The 21,293-nt window shown below is 35.7% G+C and overlaps 1 protein-coding gene across 8 annotated transcripts in view; it reads left to right on the top strand.

Annotated features, from left to right (window-relative positions):
• Nucleotides 1–21,293, top strand: part of PIK3C3 (phosphatidylinositol 3-kinase catalytic subunit type 3) — a 155,094-nt gene that overhangs the window by 98,138 nt on the left and 35,663 nt on the right. For 6 of the 8 annotated variants that reach the window (XM_033412469.2, XM_033412470.2, XM_004283538.3 and 3 more), the window contains 5 exons: nucleotides 1,786–1,914; nucleotides 2,573–2,642; nucleotides 4,827–4,891; nucleotides 7,559–7,643; nucleotides 17,628–17,702. In XM_033412469.2, the coding sequence (XP_033268360.1) occupies nucleotides 1,786–1,914; nucleotides 2,573–2,642; nucleotides 4,827–4,891; nucleotides 7,559–7,643; nucleotides 17,628–17,702 (424 nt within the window). The other 2 variants (XM_049697941.1, XM_033412471.2) reach the window with 2 other exon arrangements.

The following is a 21,293-nucleotide window of genomic DNA, read 5'->3' as shown; positions in this document are numbered from 1 at the left end:
CTTCTCTAAGCAGGCCAAAGGGCTGAGCATCATTACTTGTGAAGAAGCATCATTATCTGCTGGGCATCATATTGAAAGGTCTCTCTGAGGCATGATGTTTTAGGTCTTCTGATTCTAAGGGTGGAAGGGCATAAGTTGCATTGGGATATTACTTTGTATCAGATAAGAAAGGGCTCATAGATCAACAACTTGGGTATATGAAAAGGGGTGTGATTACAGTAAAAAATGGTTGATTTTTTTAAGGGTGTGTTTAAAGGCAGCCCATGGCAGCCCAGCTCACACAACTGCAACGTAAGTTTCATAAAGCAGTACTTAACCTTACTGCATATTATGGACTCTAATAGTTTCTATTCTTTTAAAAACTGTTCTGTTGCATTAATTTTTAAATGTTTGCAACGTATTTAATTGGTTTTAAAACTCATTATTGAATTATATCTTGCAATTTGAAAAATGCTGGTACAGGAGAGAAAATGCAAGTATTTCTTAGTTCTTGCTAGAACTCCCAAATAAGACCTGCTTCTAATATTCTCATTCCCTTAGGACTAATCAAAACCAGTGAATCAAAAAAGGAGTTTTATTATTTTTTTGCAAACAGGATAAAAAAGAATATCTAAGACATAGAGCAGGAGTTGTAAGAGTGGGGCATAAGAATCTATCATTATTGTTAGGTGTATTCTGGATCCATTTTTCCCTTAATATAATTTTATAATTATGTCTTATATACACAAAGTAGATGGTCAATAAAATATCATGGGACATCTTTTTAATCCTAATATTCAGTCCTGATTTTTTTCTTCCAGCTCTTATTAAGTACGTGGGCATTCTTAAAAATTCTGAATTGCAGTTAGCAATTAATGGTTCTAGAGTGTTTACTACATAACTCTAGCATTATAATTCTTAACGATTTTTGAGTCATGAATGTCTTTAAGGGTCCAATGAAAGTGATGGATTGGATACTTTAGAATGTTACCCATATGCTTGTACATACACTGAAATGTCTGCACAGAGTTGTAGGGGAATCCATGAATTCCTGTTGTCTTTTTATGAACTCCTTAGAGCTGAAAAGGTTATGCACCTAGTTTTCAGTATTTTTAAACAGTATTTTGTAGACCTTAGCTTAAGAATGAAAGCTAGATCTCCATGGGGAGTGAACCCCTTAAGGCACTGGGATTAGTGCTTAGTTATCCTGAGATTGTCAGCTGCTTGCATTAGATTTCAGATGAAATCTAAATTTCAGAATCAGATCCGAATCTGAAAAGGGAAATTACAACAAAGAACCTCTTGCTTATCATTTATCTTTAGGAAGATCACTTCCAGTTCTTCTTGAGCTTTTGTGAGCTAGGGTACAAGGTAATTTATAAAATAAATTTTGCCTGAGGTGATAAAAGGATACTACAAATTTAAGATAATTTGAAGTTTGGAGTTTCAGTCCACTAGAGGTTGTAGGTTCTAACCATATATTCTTTGAAGCATTTTTGTTGCCTTTTCCCCCAACATTTTATATGAAAGTTTTCAAACATACAGCAAAGTTGAAAGACTTTCACAGTAAACAACTGTATACCCACTTCTTCTATCCTGTTATTAACATTTTACTGTATTTGCTTTGTCACACGTCTGTTCATCCCTCTGTCTGATACTTTTTATGCTATTATTTCTCATGGCCTGTATAAATTAAGGTTATTATTATTTGTTTTCTTTATTAGACTCATTTCTTTTCTTTAGATTATTATAAATTTCCCCACATTTCCATCTTATATAATTTGAAAATAATATTTTTATTTCCAGAGTGCCCTTATGCCTGCACAGTTATTCTTTAAGACAGAAGATGGAGGCAAATATCCAGTTATATTTAAGCATGGGGATGATTTACGCCAAGATCAACTTATTCTCCAAATCATTTCACTCATGGACAAGGTGAACATAACCTTATGTTGGTAGGGAACATATTTTCATTTTAGAAATTGATGATTTAGTGGATATGCTGTGCATGGACAGAATTGTTTTGTAACATTCAGATGCAGTCCTAGAAAGCTGAACAATCTCCACTTGATCTTGAGCAAATTTAGTTGTTTTTGTACACTGCAGGATGGCTCTTATGATTAGTATAAAATGAAACTGCATGTGTTCCTTTTTATAAAAATGTTTTTCCCAGTTAAGTTCTTTCAGTGTTAAACTTAGTAATTTTCTTCCTCTTAGTCAATTAAATCTTCTTCTTTTTAAAATCCTGTTTCTGTCCCTGGCTTATAAAGGAAAATATTTGTCCTCATTTCCTTTTTCTGTGTTCTAAAATACTTTGTGACCAGTAAGGCCTGCATAAATCCTTGGGAGGAACCCTTCTGTTCATCAAAAACTGACAGTGATCTAGAAAAAGATAAGAAATTTGACATGCCACCGTGTAAAGTGCTTAATACATTTATTTTGATGATCAAAGTTAAATTAACTAATTGATTTAATTAAGCCTTAATTTAGGTTTACCTTCTAAATCTCTGTGTATTAAAGTGCTATAGTACTTGCGTGCAAAACTATTTTATAACAGTCTTTTCATTTGGTTAATATAACTTTTGATCTTAAGCTGCTACGAAAAGAAAATCTGGATTTGAAGTTGACGCCCTATAAAGTATTAGCCACTAGTACAAAACATGGTAAGTTTATTTTATAACATTATTATTTATTTCAGTGTCCAATGAGTATACTTTTCCTCTTTTATTATTTATTTATTTATTTATTTATTTATTTATTTATTTTGCGGTACGAGGGCCTCTCACTGTTGTGGCCTCTCCCGTTGCGGAGCACAGGCTCCGGGCGCGCAGGCTCAGCGGCCATGGCTCACGGGCCCAGCCGCTCCGCGGCATGTAGGATCTTCCTGGACCGGGGCACGAACCCATGTCCCCTTCATCGGCAGGCGGACTCTCAACCACTGCGCCACCAGGGAAACCCTACTTTTCCTTTTCCAATTGAAAAGTGTTAAGAATGTTAGAGATTGAACTCATGTGTAACACTGAAGACCACTTGGGCCTTCCTGACTGCTGGCCTACCTTCCGTCTCTCCCTCCCTCCCTCCCTCCGTCCCTCCCATTCTTCCTTCTGTCCTTCCTTCCTTTTATACCTCTTGGAATCATTAAACAACATATTTGGAAGAAAAATTAGCACCTTTCTGATGTATTTCTTTGCAGTAAAAACTTTCAGTAGCTACAAACTACAGTAGTTTTCTTCCATGGTGATCTGTATCTGGAATCATTACTGAGAGTTACTAAAACCCAGAGAGGCTGTGCCCTGCTTATACAAGCCACTCAGCAGATGATGTTGCCTTATCCACTAATTTTTTTTTTAATATGTATCTAAGTCTTTTTGATATTGAGTAACCTCTGGAAGTTTGGCAGAAGATTCCCTAGGAATGCTTGCCTAATGCCTATTGTAAATTTTATAATCTTGTTACTCTTAGAGCTTCTTACCCTTAGGTATCTTGAAGAAACAAGTACCTGTTTTATTTTAGGCTTTCTGCCCTTCTCTGGGCCACCCCCAAATCTTTTTGATGGTTTAATTCCTGTTCCCATTTTTCTCTCAGAATGATCTTGTTAAAAGTGCAAATATTCTACCATCCTACATAGATTGATTTATTTAGCTTTCATTTGCTCTTGGGACAAAGACAAAAGCCTTAGCTTAGTTTACAGGTTCTTGCATGGTATGACATACTTCTGCACCTATCTCTGTCACCTCTTTCTTGCCACTCTCCCCCTTGCTTCTTAGGCTTTAGCCACACCAGCCACCTTCCATTTTCTCAAATGTACCATGCTCTTTTCAGTCTTATATGATCATTGTCTTTAATATCCTTTCCGCTTTACTAATTAATCTTTATTATCCTTCAAAACACGGTTCAGATGTCAGATGTCCTCTGATCCCTGTTGTAATATAGGTTTCCCTATGCTATTCTCTTTCATTCATAGTTTTTATCTCAATAAAACTTGCAAGCTTGTAAGATCTTTGAAAGCAGGGTCAAGGCTCTATTTTTGCTTATCTGACGAAGTTCTTGCTACATAGTAGAAAAACTATAAACGTCTGTTAAGTGCATTAATGCAGACTGTTCAGTATTTATAAGAATAGATGATACATTTCTTACTCTAAAGAAATATACAGTCTCCTAATTTGCATGTGAATGATTATAATGTAAGACTTACCAAAACCAGATCATGGTTATGATCCTGAAATAGTTTCCATCATTCAACGTTGATTTTTTTTCACAGATTTGTAGTTTTATACTTCTTTTGTTGTCCCTAGACTTACCAGATTTACTTTTTCTCTTTATTCTCCTGTATACTATCTTCTTTCCCTTCTTTTTGGTAGTTTAAGGGATTTATACTTCCCTCTTATATCATTTCCAGGGAATGGCAGAAGATGGAGTATTACACAAAGAAAGCCAATGAATATACTATAATTTTAGGGTTAGGTGATTGATATTCCACAATTCCAGATTTCTTAAAATGATTTTAAATTCAGAATAATTTTAATTGACATATGTTATAATACTATAGAAAGAAATTTTTATTCCAGATTTAAGAAGCCTAGCCTATTACTTTGTGTTCCTTGTGTATAATAATAGAAATTGGCCTTGAGAAGCATACAGATTGTCAGCTAATTTTTTTTTAAAGTTTCCTTGTATTTCCTATGATGTAAATGCCAGTGTATACTAAATACAATGTTTATAGACCTCTTTAAGCTATTAGGTTTGTAGTGTATACATTTTCAAATGAAGACTGTTCTTAGCAGAATCTTTATTTTTATTGCTTCACCAATAGCTATGCTTAATACAATGCATCTGTTTCTGTGTAGGCTTCATGCAATTTATCCAGTCAGTTCCTGTTGCTGAAGTTCTTGATACAGAAGGAAGCATTCAGGTATAGTATCTATTTTAAAGATTTATAAATTTCATGAATATATTCTTATTATAAAATTTTCAATCTTTATAAAAAGTATATAAAGTTAGAAATGACAGTCTCTTTTTATCACCTGTCTTCCCTAAAGTTGTTTTCCTTTCCTGAGAAGTAAATAATGCTAACAGTTAGAAATGCTTCCATGGTAGATGTTCAGTTCCTTAAAATGGGCCTAACATATAATAGGAGATCAGGAATTAACTGGTAAACAAATTTTAAATTTGTTAAAGTTTATGGTTGTATTATATTTCAAAGTATGGAAATACTATAATTTATTTAGCCATCAGTGAACATTCTGATTATTTCCGATTTTTGTTGTTTGTCAGAACAGTCCTACGGTGATATTTTTGCTTGTACATGTTTTGCACAATTATTTTTTTAAGACCCTTATCCCCACCTCCAAAGTCATTTCTCTCCTTTAGTATAAGAAAAGACAAGTTTTTTCTGGGACTAAGCCATGTATATCTTTGGATTTTTTTTTGTACATTTTAAATATGTGAATTAGTGTTTAATTCAGAATTCTTATTACATCTTAATAGTTTATTTTGTTAATTTTTAAATATAATTTTTCTTTTTCCTAAGAAAAATGTATATAATTCACACAGAAAAATTGATATGCCTGAGATGAAAAATAATACAGTGAAAGGCTTGATAGAGGATATTTGCTGTAGTGTGTTTTTGTGTTTCTCAGTTTAGAGTGTCTCAGTAATTCAGTATGGAGTTTAGATTTTCAAGAAAGCGTTACTCTGTTTTGTTGGCAAAACAGGTGGTTGATTCTGTTGTTTGGTTTGGGATACAGTCATGTTCAGTGGTTAAAAGCTCACACTCAAAACATCAAACTGCCTGAGTTTGAAGTTTGGCTCTGCAGCTTTCTAGCTATATTTTGTGTAACCTTGCAAGCAGGTTAGCCTTTAGCTGGTATTTGGCTTTCTGTGAGAACTTGGCTTTTAACTGATAAGGGTAGTTCACATACCTAGACTGTTTGTACAAATAATATGATTTATAGCAAACAACCTGCTTTCCTTCTAGAATTTTGATAGTTACTGAACTAAATAGACTGTAGAGGGTGCCTGTATGACCAGCCCCCAGTAAGTACGCTCGGTGTATGCTTTCACAGAAGACAGGAAGGAGGATTGCACATGGAATTCACAGGCTTTGCCTGTGTATTTTTCCCACGCTGATCCTGTTGTGTATACTTTTACTGTAATACACACTGCTGTGGTACAACTGTAAGTTGAGTCTGTGACCCCAACTAACAAATCAAACCTGTCAGAGGTGTAGGGGACCCCCTAACATACCCTTCAAGTCTCAGTTTTTATATCTGTAAAATTTGGATAATGATGAAGAGAACCTAGCTCTAGAATTGTTCTGAAGATGACATGAAATGTATGCAGAGCTTTAACACAGGTTCTAACTGAAGTAATTGTTTAATAAAGTTATCAATTATTATGTTGCTCTGTGCAATTATGATTTTGTAAATTAAACCAATGACAGTTTGTGTCCTGATTCTTAGTTTCATGTGTGATCTGTGTAAATAATTTTGCTGAGTCATAGCTTATCTTATCTTCAACTTTAGTAGATAATTAAAAATTGTTTTCCAAAATAATTGTTTTTATAAGCAACTGTTTCTCATTGCTACCCATCTTTGCCTAATCTTGGTATTGTCAAACTTCTAAATTTTGGTATTTATTATTATTTAGTTTTCATTTCCCTGATTACCTGAAAGATTGAGTATTTAAAAATACGTGTAGGCCATTTATTTCTTCTGTGAAGTGCTTGTTCATATCTTTTGCGCATTTTCATGTTGGGTCATTTGTCTTTTCCTTATTGATTTATAGGAGTTCTTTATATATTCTAGATATAGATTCTTTGTCAAACTTACAAAGTGCTCCAAAAAGCTTAAAACATAGGATAAACTTACTTTTTTAATAGTATGTTAGTTGTATTTTCAAATAATATACACTGTGTATTTTTCTTTAACATCTAGATGTAAGGGAATAGGTCCAGTTGGTAATCTGGGGGAAAAATAAATAAATGCATGATTTTCCCCAGTGTTTCCAGACTCTTTGGACACTCTAGTGTATTTATTGTGCCCCTATAATTCTTTGGTTCAGTCTTCATCTCTTATATTTATCTTTCTATCACTTTCCTCTGAATCTGAAAATTCTTAGCATTGCATTATAATTATTTTGAAAATTGGAATGTAACTTTATTGAGTTTATTAATGGTAACAGTGTTTCAGTGGCCATACTTAAAAGGTAATTTTTAAAACTCATGTTCACTTTTAGGAGAATGTATGATACCCAGAAAACCCCTCATGTTTACATTCAAGAGAAAGGTGAAACAAACTGGTAAATTAAGTATAGAGATATAGCAGTAAGTTTATTTAATGTTTTCCCCTGTGGTATAGAAGTAGCAGGCTTTTATTTATTTATTTGTTTGTTTGTTTGTCTTAGCCTATAAGCATAGTAATAAGACTGATTCCTGAGGAATATGCTTCCTAAAGTCCACATTTTATAATTACTGACTGCTGTACACCAGACACCTCTTTGTCATTATTTACAATTTTTAAATGCTAATTTGTTTAAGGATTGTATTGAATTTATAAACATGAAAATAATATCTTTTCAGAACTTTTTTAGAAAATATGCACCAAGTGAGAATGGGCCAAATGGGATCAGTGCTGAAGTTATGGATACTTATGTTAAAAGCTGTGGTAAGTATTTCAACTTACTACGTTTCATTGATATGTGGAAATAAAGGAAAACAAGCTATCCTGATATTACCATACTCATACACATTTAGAACATGTTAGGATTTTTTCTAGTCCATTTGGGCTACAATAACAAAATACCAGAGACTGGGTGACTTACAAACAACAGAAATTTATTTTTCACAGTCCTGGGGGCTGGAAGTCTGAGATAAGATGCCAGCCTGGTCAGGTGAGGGCCTTCTTTGGGTCAAAGACGTGTTACTGTATCTACACCTGTTGGGAGGAGCTAGGGAGCTCTGTGGGGTATCTTTTATAGGGGGCTAATCCCATTCATGAGGGCTAAGCACCTCCCGAAGTTCCCACCTCCTGACACCACTACCTTGGGCATTAGGATTTCAGCATGTGAATTTTGAGGGGACACAGACATTCAAACCATAGCAGTTTTAAATGCTGTGCAAGAAGATTAAAAGATAGAAAATGTGAAAAAAGAGGTCATTAGTGTTTTGACATAATAGTAGGAATAAGGTGTAAATTCTGTTTACTCTTTTATAGATGCATCTTTTTTTTAAACATCTTTATTAGAGTATAATTGCTTTACAATGTTGTGTTAGTTTCTGCTGTATAACAAAGTGAATCAGCTATATGTACACATATATCCCCATATCCCCTCCCTCTTGCATCTCCCTCCCATCCTCCCTATCCCACCTCTGTAGGTGGTCACAAAGTACCGAGCTGATCTCCCTGTGCTATGTCTCTGCTTCCCACTAGCTAGTTATTTTACATTTGAGAGTGTATATATGTCCAGAACACTCTCTCACTTCATCCCAGCTTACCCTTCCCCTTCCCTGTGTCCTCAAGTCCATTCTCTACATCTGTGTCCTTTTTCCTGTCCTGCCCCTAGGTTCATTAGAACCTTTTTTTTTTTTTTTTCCATATATATGTGTTAGCATATGGTATTTGTTTTTCTCTTTCTGACTTACTTCACTCTGTATGACAGACTCTAGGTCCATCCACCTCACTACAAATAACTCAATTTCATTTCTTTTTATGGCTGAGTAATATTCCATTGTATATATGTGCCTCATCTTTATCCATTCAATTGTCAATGGACACCCAGGTTACTTCCATGTCCTGGCTATTGTAAATAGTGCTACAATGAACATTGTGGTACTGGACTCATTTTGAATGATGGTTTTCTCAGGGTGTATGCCCATAGTGGGATTGCTGGGTCATATGGTAGTTCTATTTTTAGTACTTTAAGGAACCTCCATACTATTCTCCATAGTGTCTATATCAATTTACATTCCCACCAACAGTGCAAGAAGGTTCCCTTTTCTCCACATCCTCTCCAGCATTTATTGTTTATAGATTTTTTTTTTTTTTTTTTTTTTTCGGTAAGTGGGCCTCTCACTGTTGTGGTCTCTCCCGTTGTGGAGCACAGGTTCCGGACGCGCAGGCTCAGCAGCCATGGCTCATGGGCCCAGCCACTCTATGGCATGTGAGATCTTCCCGGACCGGGGCACGAACCCGTGTCCCCTGCATCAGCAGGCAGACTCTCAACCACTGCACCACCAGGGAAACCCTGTTTATAGATTTTTTGATGATGGCCATTCTGACTGGTGTGAGCTGATACCTCACTGTAGTTTTGATTTTCATTTCTCTAATGATTAGTGATGTTGAGCATCCTTTCATGTGTTTGTTGGCAATCTGTATATCTTCTTTGGAGAAATGTCTGTTTAGATCTTCTGCCCATTTTTGGGTTGGGTTGTTTGTTTTTTTGATATTGAGCTGCATGAGCTGCTTGTGTATTTTGGAGATTAATTCTTTGTCAGTTGCTTTGTTTGCAAATCTTTTCTCCCATTCTGAGGGTTGTCTTTTCGTCTTGTTCATGGTTTCCTTTGCTTTGCAAAAGCTTTTAAGTTTCATTAGGTCCCATTTGTTTATTTGTGTTTTTATTTCCATTTCTCTAGGGGGTGGGTCAAAAAGGATCTTGCTGTGATTTATGTCATAGAGTGTTCTTCCTATGTTTTCATCTAAGAGTTTTACAGTGTCTGGCCTTACATGTAGGTCTTTAATCCATTTTGAGTTTATTTTTGTGTATGGTGTTAGGAAGTATTCTAGCTGTCCAGTTTTCCCAGCACCACTTATTGAAGAGGCTATCTTTTCTCCATTGTATATTCTTGCCTCCTTTATCAAAGATAAGGTGACCATATGCACATGGGTTTATCTCTGGGCTTTCTATCCTGTTCCATTGATCTATCTTTCCGTTTTTGTGCCAGTACCATGCTGTCTTGATTACTGTAGCTTCATAGTATAGTCTGATGTCATGGAGCCTGATTTCTGGGCTGTGTTTTTCTTTCTCTGGATTACCTTGGCTATTCGGGATCTTTTGTGTTTCCATACAAATTGTGAAATTTTTTGTTCTAGTTCTGTGAAAAATGCCATTGGTAGTTTGATAGGGATTGCACTGAATCTGTACATTGCTTTGGGTTGTATAGTCATTTTCACAGTGTTGATTCTTCCAATCCAAGAAAATAATATATCTCTCCATCTGTTTGTATCATCTTTAATTTCTTTCATCAGTGTCTTACAGTTTTCTGCATAAGGTCTTTTGTCTCCTTAGGTAGGTTTATTCCTAGGTATGTTATTCTTTTTGTTGCAATAGTAAATGGAAATGTTTCCTTAATTTCTCTTTCGGAGTTTTCATCATTAGGGTATAGGCATACAGGAGATTTCTGTTCATTAATTTTGTATCCTGCTACTTTACCAAATTCATTGATTAGCTCTAGTAGTTTTCTGGTAGCATCCTTAGGATTCTCTATGTATAGTATCATGTCATCTGCAAACAGTGACAGCTTTACTTCTTTTCCCATTTGGATTCCTTTTATTTCTTTTTCTTCTGTGATATCTGTGGCCAAAACTTCCAAAACTATGTTGAATATTAGTGGTAAGAGTGGGCATCCTTGTCTTGTTCCGGTCTTTAGAGGGTATGGTTTCAGTTTTTCCCCATTGAGAATGATGTTGGCTATGGGTTTGTCATATATGGCCTTTATTATGTTGAGGTAAGTTCCCTCTATCCCTACTTTCTGGAGAGTTTTTATCACATGTGGGTGTTGAATTTTGTTGAAAGCTTTTTCTGCATCTATTGAGGTTATCGTATGGTTTTTATCCTTCAGTTTGTTAATATGGTATATCACATTGATTTGCATGTATTGAAGAATCCTTGCATTCCTGGGATAAACCCCACTTGATCATGGTGTATGATCCTTTTAATGTGCCTTTGGATTCTGTTTTCTAGTATTTTGTTGAAGATTTTTTGCATCTATGCTCATCAGTGATATTGGTCTGTAGTTTTCTTTTTTTGTGACATCTTTCTCTGGTTTTGGTGTCAGGGTTATGGTGGCCTCGTAGAATGAGTTTGGGAGCGTTCCTCCAAGTTTGGGAGTGTTCCTCCTTCTGCTATATTTTGGAAGAGTTTGAGAAGGATAAGTGTTAGCTCTTCTCTAAGTGTTTGATAGAATTTGCCTGTGAAGCCACCTGGTCCTGGGCTTTTTTTTGTTGGAAGATTTTTTTTCTTTTTTTTTTTTTTTCTGTTTTACGTGGGCCTCTCACTGTTGTGGCCTCTCCTGTTGCAGAGCACAGGCTCTGGACACGCAGGCTCAGCGGCCAAGGCTCACAGGCCTAGCTACTCTGCGGCATGTGGAATCTTCCCGGACCAGGGCACGAACCCGCGTCCCCTGCATCGGCAGGTGGACTCTCAACCAGTGCGCCACCAGGGAAGCCCTGTTGGAAAATTTTTAATCACAGTTTCAATTTCAGTTCTTGTTATTGGTCTGTTTATATTTTCTCTGTCTTCCTCGTTTTGTCTCAGGAGGTTGTGCTTTTCTAAGAATTTGCCCATTTCTTCCAGGTTGTCAATTTTATTGGCATGTAGTTGCTTGTAGTAATCCCTCATTATTCTTTGTATTTCTGCAGGGTCAGTTATTACTTCTCCTTTTTCATTTCTAATTCTGTTGATTTGAGTCTTGTCCCTTTTTTTCCTGATGAGTCTGGCTAGTGGTTTATCCATAGATTCATCTTTGCAATCACTTAACTGTTTTGTAATTATAAGTTATTTCTTCCTGGAAGTTGTAATTTTTCCCTTGATTTTCCCTGAGTTTGAGTAAGCAATTAAGTAGACTGTGGGAAAAGTGTTTCAGGAATAATTATATTTTTGATAAATCTCTAGAGCTAAGATAACAGTGCTCTGTTAGGAGGTGCCTCTCATGGTATTTTAGATTAGTACTTATGGTCCCTTTCTGGAAATAAATAAGTAGTGACATGCCATAGGGATTAATTCAAATGTTTCAGCCACTTATGCCTATTCTCATGAAGTTTATATTCTAGAGGATTATTTTTTATTTTCTTGAGAGATTTTTTTTTTAATAACTAGATTGTTTAAGGGAGGGTTAATAAAGGAGTTGACACTAGAGTTGAGCCCTGAATAGTATATGGCATATATCATGTTATTCCTGTTTTACATAAATATTATATTTATGTTTATGTCCATATTTCTACTTAAGCAGTCAAGCTTGGGGAAGCAAGTAGAGGATTTTCTAGACATATAACAACTATATTTAAACTTTCCTATCATTTTATGGCTTATAAATTGCTCTCTTATACATGACATTTTTTTATTTTTCACAATGCTCCCATGAGGTAGTATTCCATGTTATTTTGTACTACATAATTTATTCCGAAATTTATACTTGATACATTTTTGGCTGAGAAGTATAAAGAATATAATATTCCTAGGAACTTTTAAAATACTGAAATAAAATGTGTGTATGTATATTCATATTCCTTGTGGTTTTAATTCTTATTTTAACCTAAGGAACATTACATGTGTTACGTGTAACTGTGCTTACCCATAAAAATGATCGCATACAGTGTATTTAGATTTTAAGACTAAAAAAAATTGAAGCATCTAAGAGAAAATGTTTCCCTTTTCTTACTCACTCTGTATTTCTCTCTCCTGTCCCTCTTTCCCTTCCTGCTTTACTTCCTTTCTTCTGTCCTTTTTTCCCTTTTCTCTTCCATTCACTTTTTTCTCCATTAAGTCTGTGTTTTCTAAGATCTGAAAAAATTAATATACTTCTAAAGGCTTGATAGATCACTCACATGGCTGGCAGCTTATACTGTTTTTCAGCAAGACTTGTCAATCAAGGCAACCATACAAGGCTTACCCTATGGCTTGTGTTTCTCAGAGCTGGGTTTCAGAAGGAAGTATTCTAAGAGACAGGAAGTAGAAACTTTTGGTTTCTGAAGGCCTGGATTGGGAAGCTGGCAGTTTGTCACTTCTGTCATATTCTGTTGGTCATAGGAGTCACAGAACCTGCCTGGATTCAAGGGGAAAGGATATAGTTCCCATCTTAAATGAAAAGCATCTTAAAGAATCTTTAATCTGCCACACCTAGTTTTCAGTACTTTATTACCGGAGATATTTTGTATACCCTCAAGCAATTACCTCGTGTCTTTTTACTTAACTTTCTGATAGTTACTGTAAATTTTTTTACCTTGTAAATCTATTTAATAAAGAAATGTTAACTTTTTCTACTTAAAGTATATATGCACACAACCTATAAGTATTGACTAAATTTTGAAAACCCTGCTCACTTAAAAAAAGTACTGGAACAATATTTCATAATATGTGCTAAATGTCATAGTATTGTGTCTTTTATATAATGTTCCATTTTTTCCCATGAGCTAACGAAAATATGCCTTTTTTTAATGTAAAAAAAAATAGCCATTTAGATTGTACCTGGACAGTTAACTTCAAATTAGATATTCTTCCTAATAAAAGCATTTCATATTTATTCATATCCTGATAACTGATTTGATGGCAGGCCTTCTCTTCATCTTATTTTGAATTCCCTTCTGTTTTCTATATATACTGCTGTGTTACAAAATAATTTTGTGTGTTTCAGTGAGTTTGGTAGCATTCCAGGTAATGTTGCAAGTTGAAAGCCATTTGAATTTTTCATTAGAGGATTCAGTGCTTAATAAGTTGCAACATTGTACTAGAATCTGATTGTTGGGCATTATCACATAGATGCATGTATTATAACTTTCATTTTAAAAAGTAATGTTTTAGGTTTTTGGCAAAGTGTAAGAAGAATGCGATTAGTTATGGTGACATTTTTTCCAGATTATGCAGGGTGTCAAATCTATATTATGCAAGTAAATGTGGGAACACTGATTATTCTCACACTCATATCTTTACTAGTAAAGGGAGATAGTATTGTTTAGTTGTCTATATTTCTCTGTATTTTGCTTTAAGTCAAAGTTGTTTTATAAAACCAGTTTCAAGATGTTTGTGTGTGTATCTCACATGAAGTCCAAATACTAATGAATAGCATCCTTTTGACGAGATTCTCTTGGACAGGTATAGTGTTTCCATTATAGTTAAAAAATAACTTCATTTTTCCTGAAACTCTTCTGATCTACTCTGTGCCATCTCAAATCATTCTGAATATTGTTTATATCCTCAAAATTTCGAAGGATCATCCTACTCTTGCCTCAGATACCTTTTTCAAGATGTAATCTTTTATCTTTTAAGTGTTGACATTTGAATTATTGAAACACCCCAAATTCTCATCTCCACCATTTATATATATGAAAGAGAGAAAGATCATATGCTGTCTCACTTGACTTAAAAAACATTTATTGAAATGATCATCCAACATATTTATGACCTTAACACACTGAGGCAGGGTAAAAGGCTCTTTTTCATACATTTTCCATTTCCATTGGAAAATAATCCAGTAATAACAATGAAATATTACTGAAAAACCAAATTTGATGATAAAGAGTAGTTTATAAAAAACATCTTGCTGGGCTTCCCTGGTGGTGCAGTGGTTGAGAGTACTCCTGCCAATGCAGGGGACACGGGTTCGTGCCCCGGTCCGGGAAGATCCCACATGCCACGGAGCGGCTAGGCCCGTGAGCCATGGCCACTGAGCCTGCGCGTCCGGAGCCTGTGCTCCGCAACAGGAGAGGCCACAACGGTGAGAGGCCCACGTACCGCAAAAAATTTTAAAAAAACCATCTTGCTTTATCAGCAGAGACAGGCATAATTCATACATGTCTAGTTACATGAAAATTTTAGGTCAAAAATACCGTTGCTGTGTATGTGAATCATTACTTTCCTAGAGATAGCTAAACAACTTGAAACAAAGTAAATAGTGATAAAAATTAAACTAATTGTAATTTATAATTAATAAGAAGGTAACTGGTACCATGTAACAACTCAGATGCACTGATAACACAATGTTGTTCTTTGTGAAAATTGCAGGAATTTCAGCTATCTTCATATGCATATTATCAGTAGGAGTTTTGTATCCTTGACAAGTGGCAACCAGATTTCTAAGTGAATCCCTTATTAGAGAACGCAGTGTGCTAAGTTCTAATGTGTTCTCAGTTCTCTTTACCAGTATCAGATTTAATATCCTTCAGTTAAGTCACTTACTAGTCTTTTAGTGGAGAGCCTTTAGTCATTTGTGGAACTGCATATTTTACAGCAGTTTTAGAGCAGTGCTACTACAAGTATAATCCAACAGCATTAGCTTCACCTGGGCACTTGTTCGTATTACAGACTCTCAGGCCTTTTCCCTGCTGTTTGGATCAGAATCTGCATAGAGGATTCCCAGGGGATTCTTAGATGCATTAGAACACTAGAGAAGGCTTTTCAAACTTTGATATATATAACAATCACTCTCTGGACATTGCCCCTGGAGATTCTGATGCAATAGGAATGAAGTAAGGCTTAAGAGTTTGCATTTTTAACAAGATTCTAGGTGGTAGTGAAACTGTCAGTCTGTGTATCACATTTTGGGTAGCAATGCCTTAGATCAAATGTCAGTCAATTTTTCCCTAAAGCCTTTCAGATAGTAAATACATTTATACTTTTCAGGCCAGGTGGTCTCTGTTGCAACCATTCAACCAGGCCATTATAGTGCTTAAGAAATATTGAAATAAATGGGCATGGCTCTGTTCCAATAAACTTTCTTTATAAAATATAAAAACAGAGGGGGACCAATTTGGGCCATCAAGCTGTATTTGCTCATCCTTTATGTAAATGACCCTCAAGTCCCCCAGTGGCCCAACTACCAGTTTCATTCAGCATCAGTTAACATAATCTAACTATAGTGGTTTACACACGTAACAGTTATATTCTTTTTTTGTAAGAAGCCCAGATGTAAGCCATTACTGTTGTTGTTTTAACTCTTTAGGGATGTTAGTGTCAACCAAGGTCTCTGATTCTCTTGGTCAGCTCCCTCTATAAAAATGCTCACCACAAAACTACATTTGCTTTCTGGACAGGCCTAACTTCAAGTGAGGCTGGGAAATGTAGTCTTTTATGTAGGTACAGTCTTGCCCCAGAAATCTTAGTTTGGTCTTCTTTTAAGGAAGAAGTGTACATAGGATATTGTGTTTTTGGCAAACTAGTAGTCCTTGTCACACTACAGACTATATTTTGAGAATAACTGATTTGTTTAGTCAACTGTAACTGATTTGTTACAGTTAAGTGAAAATTATTAGTAGACCAGTAATATGATTAGAAGCATTTTTTTGAATGATAGTATGCTATCTTTCATTCATTCTCTACATATGGATATATTTTGAAATATATATAATATATAATTTTATCTAGAATCAGGGTATGGTGAGTTATTCTAAACAAATATACTTGAGCTTAAATATCTTGTTGAATGTTGCATCCATCAAAATAGCCACTTTGGGAAGGAGGAATTACACAGAGTACAGTGCAAAAGTGGCGTAAGCAATGATGTTAGAGTCTAACTTAGGTTTAAACCCCAGCCCAGTGACCTTCGACAATCCTGTTAACTTCCGGAGCCTTAGGTTTTTTAATTTGAAGGATGGTTATAATACTTAACTGACATCATTAAAAGGGTTAGACATGATGAATGTAATGTGCCTAGCTAAGAACCTAACCTTCAATAAATTGTAACTTTGTTTATAATTATAATTGAAGATTAATCTGATGATGGATGTCATTGCTTAAGCCACTTTTGGACTTCCATAATGGCCTTCAGAACCTGAATCAAATGAACTTTAATATTAATGAATTTAGACAGGATTAATTTGGTTATTAACAGGTGGTCCGATCTTTTTTCTACATAGTGTCTGAAATAAACATGTGTTTGTAAATACTGGCATAGTCATATGTGTGTTTGCAAGTTGCATTTGTTCTTAAGTTACTAATGCGGGAAACAGAACAGAAAAAAAACGGCTTCAAACAGGTGTTGTTTGCTTAAATTTTTTGAGCACTTTCATCATGCGCCAGGTTTCCAGACTTTAGAAGAGAAAGAAAAAGAGAATAAAGGTAGAGACAGTGACTCTGCCCCTTGTCCTGCTCAGGTAATTTTTCTTAATTTAGAGGATTATGCTGTGAACTTCATACATGCCTTTACCACTCACGTGAATTCATTTGTTTTTCTATCTGCTGGCACTTCAAGATTGTTTCTCTAAAGATTTTTTTTTTAATTCTACACTTACTTTTGTTATAGTGTAGATAAGATGGTTGTGGGATGGTTGACTTCATTATGTGTGTTTCTGCAGACACTTTTTTTTTCACTGTCATTCTTAACATATCTACTTTGAAATGAGAAACAATAGACACATGTTATAATTAAGGTTTCTGAAACCTCATTTAACTTTTGATTAAAGTGACTTTTATAATTTGACAGAATTCTACAGGGTATTTTCTCTGTTGCAAATAATAATTTGAGTTTCAAGTGATAACCTCTTCATAGAGTCAAAGATTACACATTTAATTTGAGAATTTAGGTAAGAAGTCAGAAAGAGTAGTAATCAATTTGAAATTAAAGTAGCACAAGCTGCTGTTGTATTCAGTTGTATGTATAACCTGGTTTGCATGTGTTTTTCACAGTTCTTTTGTCTTTTGTTTTTGAACTGTTATTGCAGCTGGATATTGCGTGATTACATATATTCTTGGAGTTGGAGACAGGCACCTGGATAACCTTTTGCTGACAAAAACAGGTAACAAATAATGGCTAGTAGCAAATATACATTTTATATGACAGTGATTTTTGCCCTGGAATCTACTTCATAAGAAAATAAGTTGCATAAGTGAATTTAAATTGAAGTCCCTTTATATGGTACCTTGGAAGGACATGTCAGGGAAACTCCCATCCCTTATAAGAACTGCTTTAGTAGAAATCCTACAGATGGTCATCTAGCCCTTACTTCTCGAAATGCCTCCTTTAGTGGGAAGCCCATAATGTATGCAAGCAGTCCAATCTCTTACTGTACAGCTCTAGTTAGAATGTTTAAATGTTCTTTCTCTTATCAAAAAACACTGAACTCACATTAACCTCTATCTTTAATTCTTTACCTTTTCCCCTTGGAGTTAGGTGGAATAATCATTCTCATCCTTCTTCCTAATAACTCCTTGGCCCCATGGCTTTAAACACCATCTCTGTGCAACTTCCAAACTTACTCTATTTCAATCCATTTCATTAGCTGTTTACCTGAAATCCTAAATATTATACAGCTAGTCATAAAAGTTGTTTTCTTCCTCCACTACCTGCCTGATAAGCTGCTCCTCACTTGGTTTCCTCATCTTAATAAATAGTAACATCACCTACTCAGTTGTTTAAGCCCCAGACTTGGGAGTCATTTTTAATTGCACTATTGGCTTCATCTTACATATCGAATCTATTATCAAATTGTATCTACTGCTCACCAAAATAAATCATGAAGTTACCCCCTCTTCATTTCCACTGCTTTTATCCCATTTGAAACCACCAATATCTTTTGCCCAAACTATATGATTAAAATCTGAACTCTTTACTGTAGCCATTGTGGCTTGCCTACACTAACAGGTTTGAATGTATGAATGTAAAATCACTCCTGTCTTGGGCAAGTACCCTTGTTGTTTCTTCTTCCTGGGAAGCTCTTCTCTCAGATCTTTCAAGACTTCGGTGAGTAAGTCTAAGATTGAATGGCATCTTTTTTTTTTTTTTTTTTTGCGATACGCGGGCCTCACTGTTGTGGCCTCTCCCGTTGCAGAGCACAGCCTCTGGAGGCACAGGCCCAGTGGCCATGGCTCACGGGCCCAGCCGCTCCGCGGCATGTGGGATCTTCCCGGACCGGGGCACAAACCTGTGTCCCCTGCATCGGCAGGCGGACTCTCAACCACTGCGCCACCAGGGAAGCCCTGGCATCTTTTTAGAGTATCCTTTTCTAACTCTCCAGTCAAATAATATTTATATACCTGCCACCCCACCCCTCTCCATTACTCTCTATTTATTATTCTGTTTTGTTTTCTTTATAGCACTTATCACTAGCTGAAGTTATCTTTTTAATATAATTCAACAAATGCTTATTGAGCACCTACTATATTTTAGGTATTGTTCTAGGTGATGGGGATACCAAAATAAACAGGACAGAAATCCTAGCCCTCGTGGAGCTTGTTGACTTCTTAATCATCATCCTCTCCCATTCCGGATGTAGGTTCCATGAGAGCAGGGACCTTGTCCATGCACTTTGCCACCGTGCCTCCAGAGCCTTGAACAATACCTAGCTAAAATGTTTGATAAATCATTGTTGAATTAATTAATAAATATTTCTGTTCTTCTGTGTAGCCTTTTCTTCCATATGCCAAATAATCCAAGTTTCTTCAGCCCTTCACAGAAAATAGATTTTAAAGTACACTTAAAATAGTCTCTCAGGTAAGGACATTATGTAGTTTGTTAGTATTCCTCCAAATTTTGATACCAAAATTGAGTGTAGCCTGACTAATTATTAATATAGTAACCATGTTAATTCATGTAGTCTGGAATTTCATATATTCAGTTTTAAATTATTAGTGTGAAAAATTATCTGGTAAAATTTGCATGTGGGAACCATGTCTGTATTAATGCCAGGCAGTCCCTTTAATTACCAAAGCCTGAAGGAGTATAATCAGATTGCATTGGAGGTTCTTGCCAAATTTACTAATTTAGCAAAAGATATTTATAAAAGGTTATGCTGCTGGGCTTCCCTGGTGGCACAGTGGTTGAGAGTCTGCCTGCCGATGCAGGGGACTCAGGTTCGTGCCCCGGTCGGGAAGATCCCACATGCTGCAGAGCTACTGGGCCTGTGACCCATGGCCACTGAGCCTGCGCGTCCGGAGCCTGTGCTCCTCAACGGGAGACGCCACAGCAGTGAGAGGCCCGCATACCGCAGAAAAAAAAAAAAACATTATGCTGTGTTTGGAAAAAATTATAATTTGGAAAAAGTTTTCCTGTGTTGTTTTCTTAGCTCTCTTTTTCAGTTGAATCTTTTAACCACAAGAATCAGACTTCCAAAATAATTCCATTTGTTTTTATATTGTTATCATTATAACCACAGTGGAATTCTTTAATGTATAGAGTAACATTAGATCTATGTTATATTCACAAATCTTACTTGTCTCTTCTTCTGGAAATTGATAAATAATAGAACATTTTCTGTTGGACTTTGAGAACTGCTCTGTCTTGTGTGTGTCTGTGTGTATTGATGGGGATACTTTAAGAGTAAGATTTGGAAAGAAAGGTCTACCTAATATACTTTTTTGGCCCAGGTCATAGATACTTGTATGGAAATTGAATTATAAAATTTCAAAAACAGGTTTTAAGCTTCTTGTCACCAGTTTTCCACTAGAGGGTGCTCTAAATTTTGTTTTAAGCTTACCTAAAAATGTGCTAGATAAGAGGCACATTCTCTCTCTTTTAAAACAGCATTTCTTTGAGTTATTTCTTCTTAACTGCTCTTTAATAATTTCATACACTTATATCATACAACAAGCATTTTACATCTTCCTCACTAGGATAAGTGTTTTAAATTTTTGGATTTAGTTTGAATGAAATTGGATTGTATAAGGAAAGACCAATTATGTCAAGACAAATGGAAGTATATAATACATTCCTCAACTTCAAGAAATTTATAATGATTTATTTTAAAATGTTTGTGTGTCTACTCATTTTTTACTAACAGTCCGTATTTCAGAACAGTTTCGAGTTATATTAATTACATATGTTATAATTTGACTTTGTATAGTTTAGACAACTATTAACATTTTTTTTTTTTTTTTGCCGTACGCGGGCCTCTCACTGTTGTGGCCTCTCCCGTTGCGGAGCACAGGCTCTGGACGCGCAGGCTCAGCAGCCATGGCTCACGGGCCTAGCCGCTCCGTGGCATGTGGGATCTTCCCAGACCGGGGCACGAACCCATGTCCCCTGCATCAGCAGGCGGACTCTCAACCGCTGCACCACCAGGGAAGCCCTAGACAACTATTACATATTTAAAATGAATTTTGAAGGTGTTTCATTGCAGGAAATAGATTTCAATGCTTGTACTTAAAAATGCCTTGAATATTATGAAGCATCTTCCACTGTATATTTTGGATCCATTATGCCTTCAACACAGACCATAACATATTAAAAACTTAGAACTTTAGATTTTCTTATATAACTCTCCAGTCTCTCAGTGTTGATGGAGCTTTTATTAATGATAAATAGCATTTCTCCCATTCTTCAAAATAAAATACCTTTTGTCTTCTATTCTCATTTTCCAGCTTGGGCAGGTGTGTGTGTGTGTGTGTGTGTG

The sequence above is a fragment of the Orcinus orca genome, chromosome 15 (genome assembly GCF_937001465.1).
Source record: "Orcinus orca chromosome 15, mOrcOrc1.1, whole genome shotgun sequence".
NCBI classification, from domain to species: domain Eukaryota; kingdom Metazoa; phylum Chordata; class Mammalia; order Artiodactyla; family Delphinidae; genus Orcinus; species Orcinus orca.
This window is presented reverse-complemented; position numbering and strand designations above follow the sequence as displayed.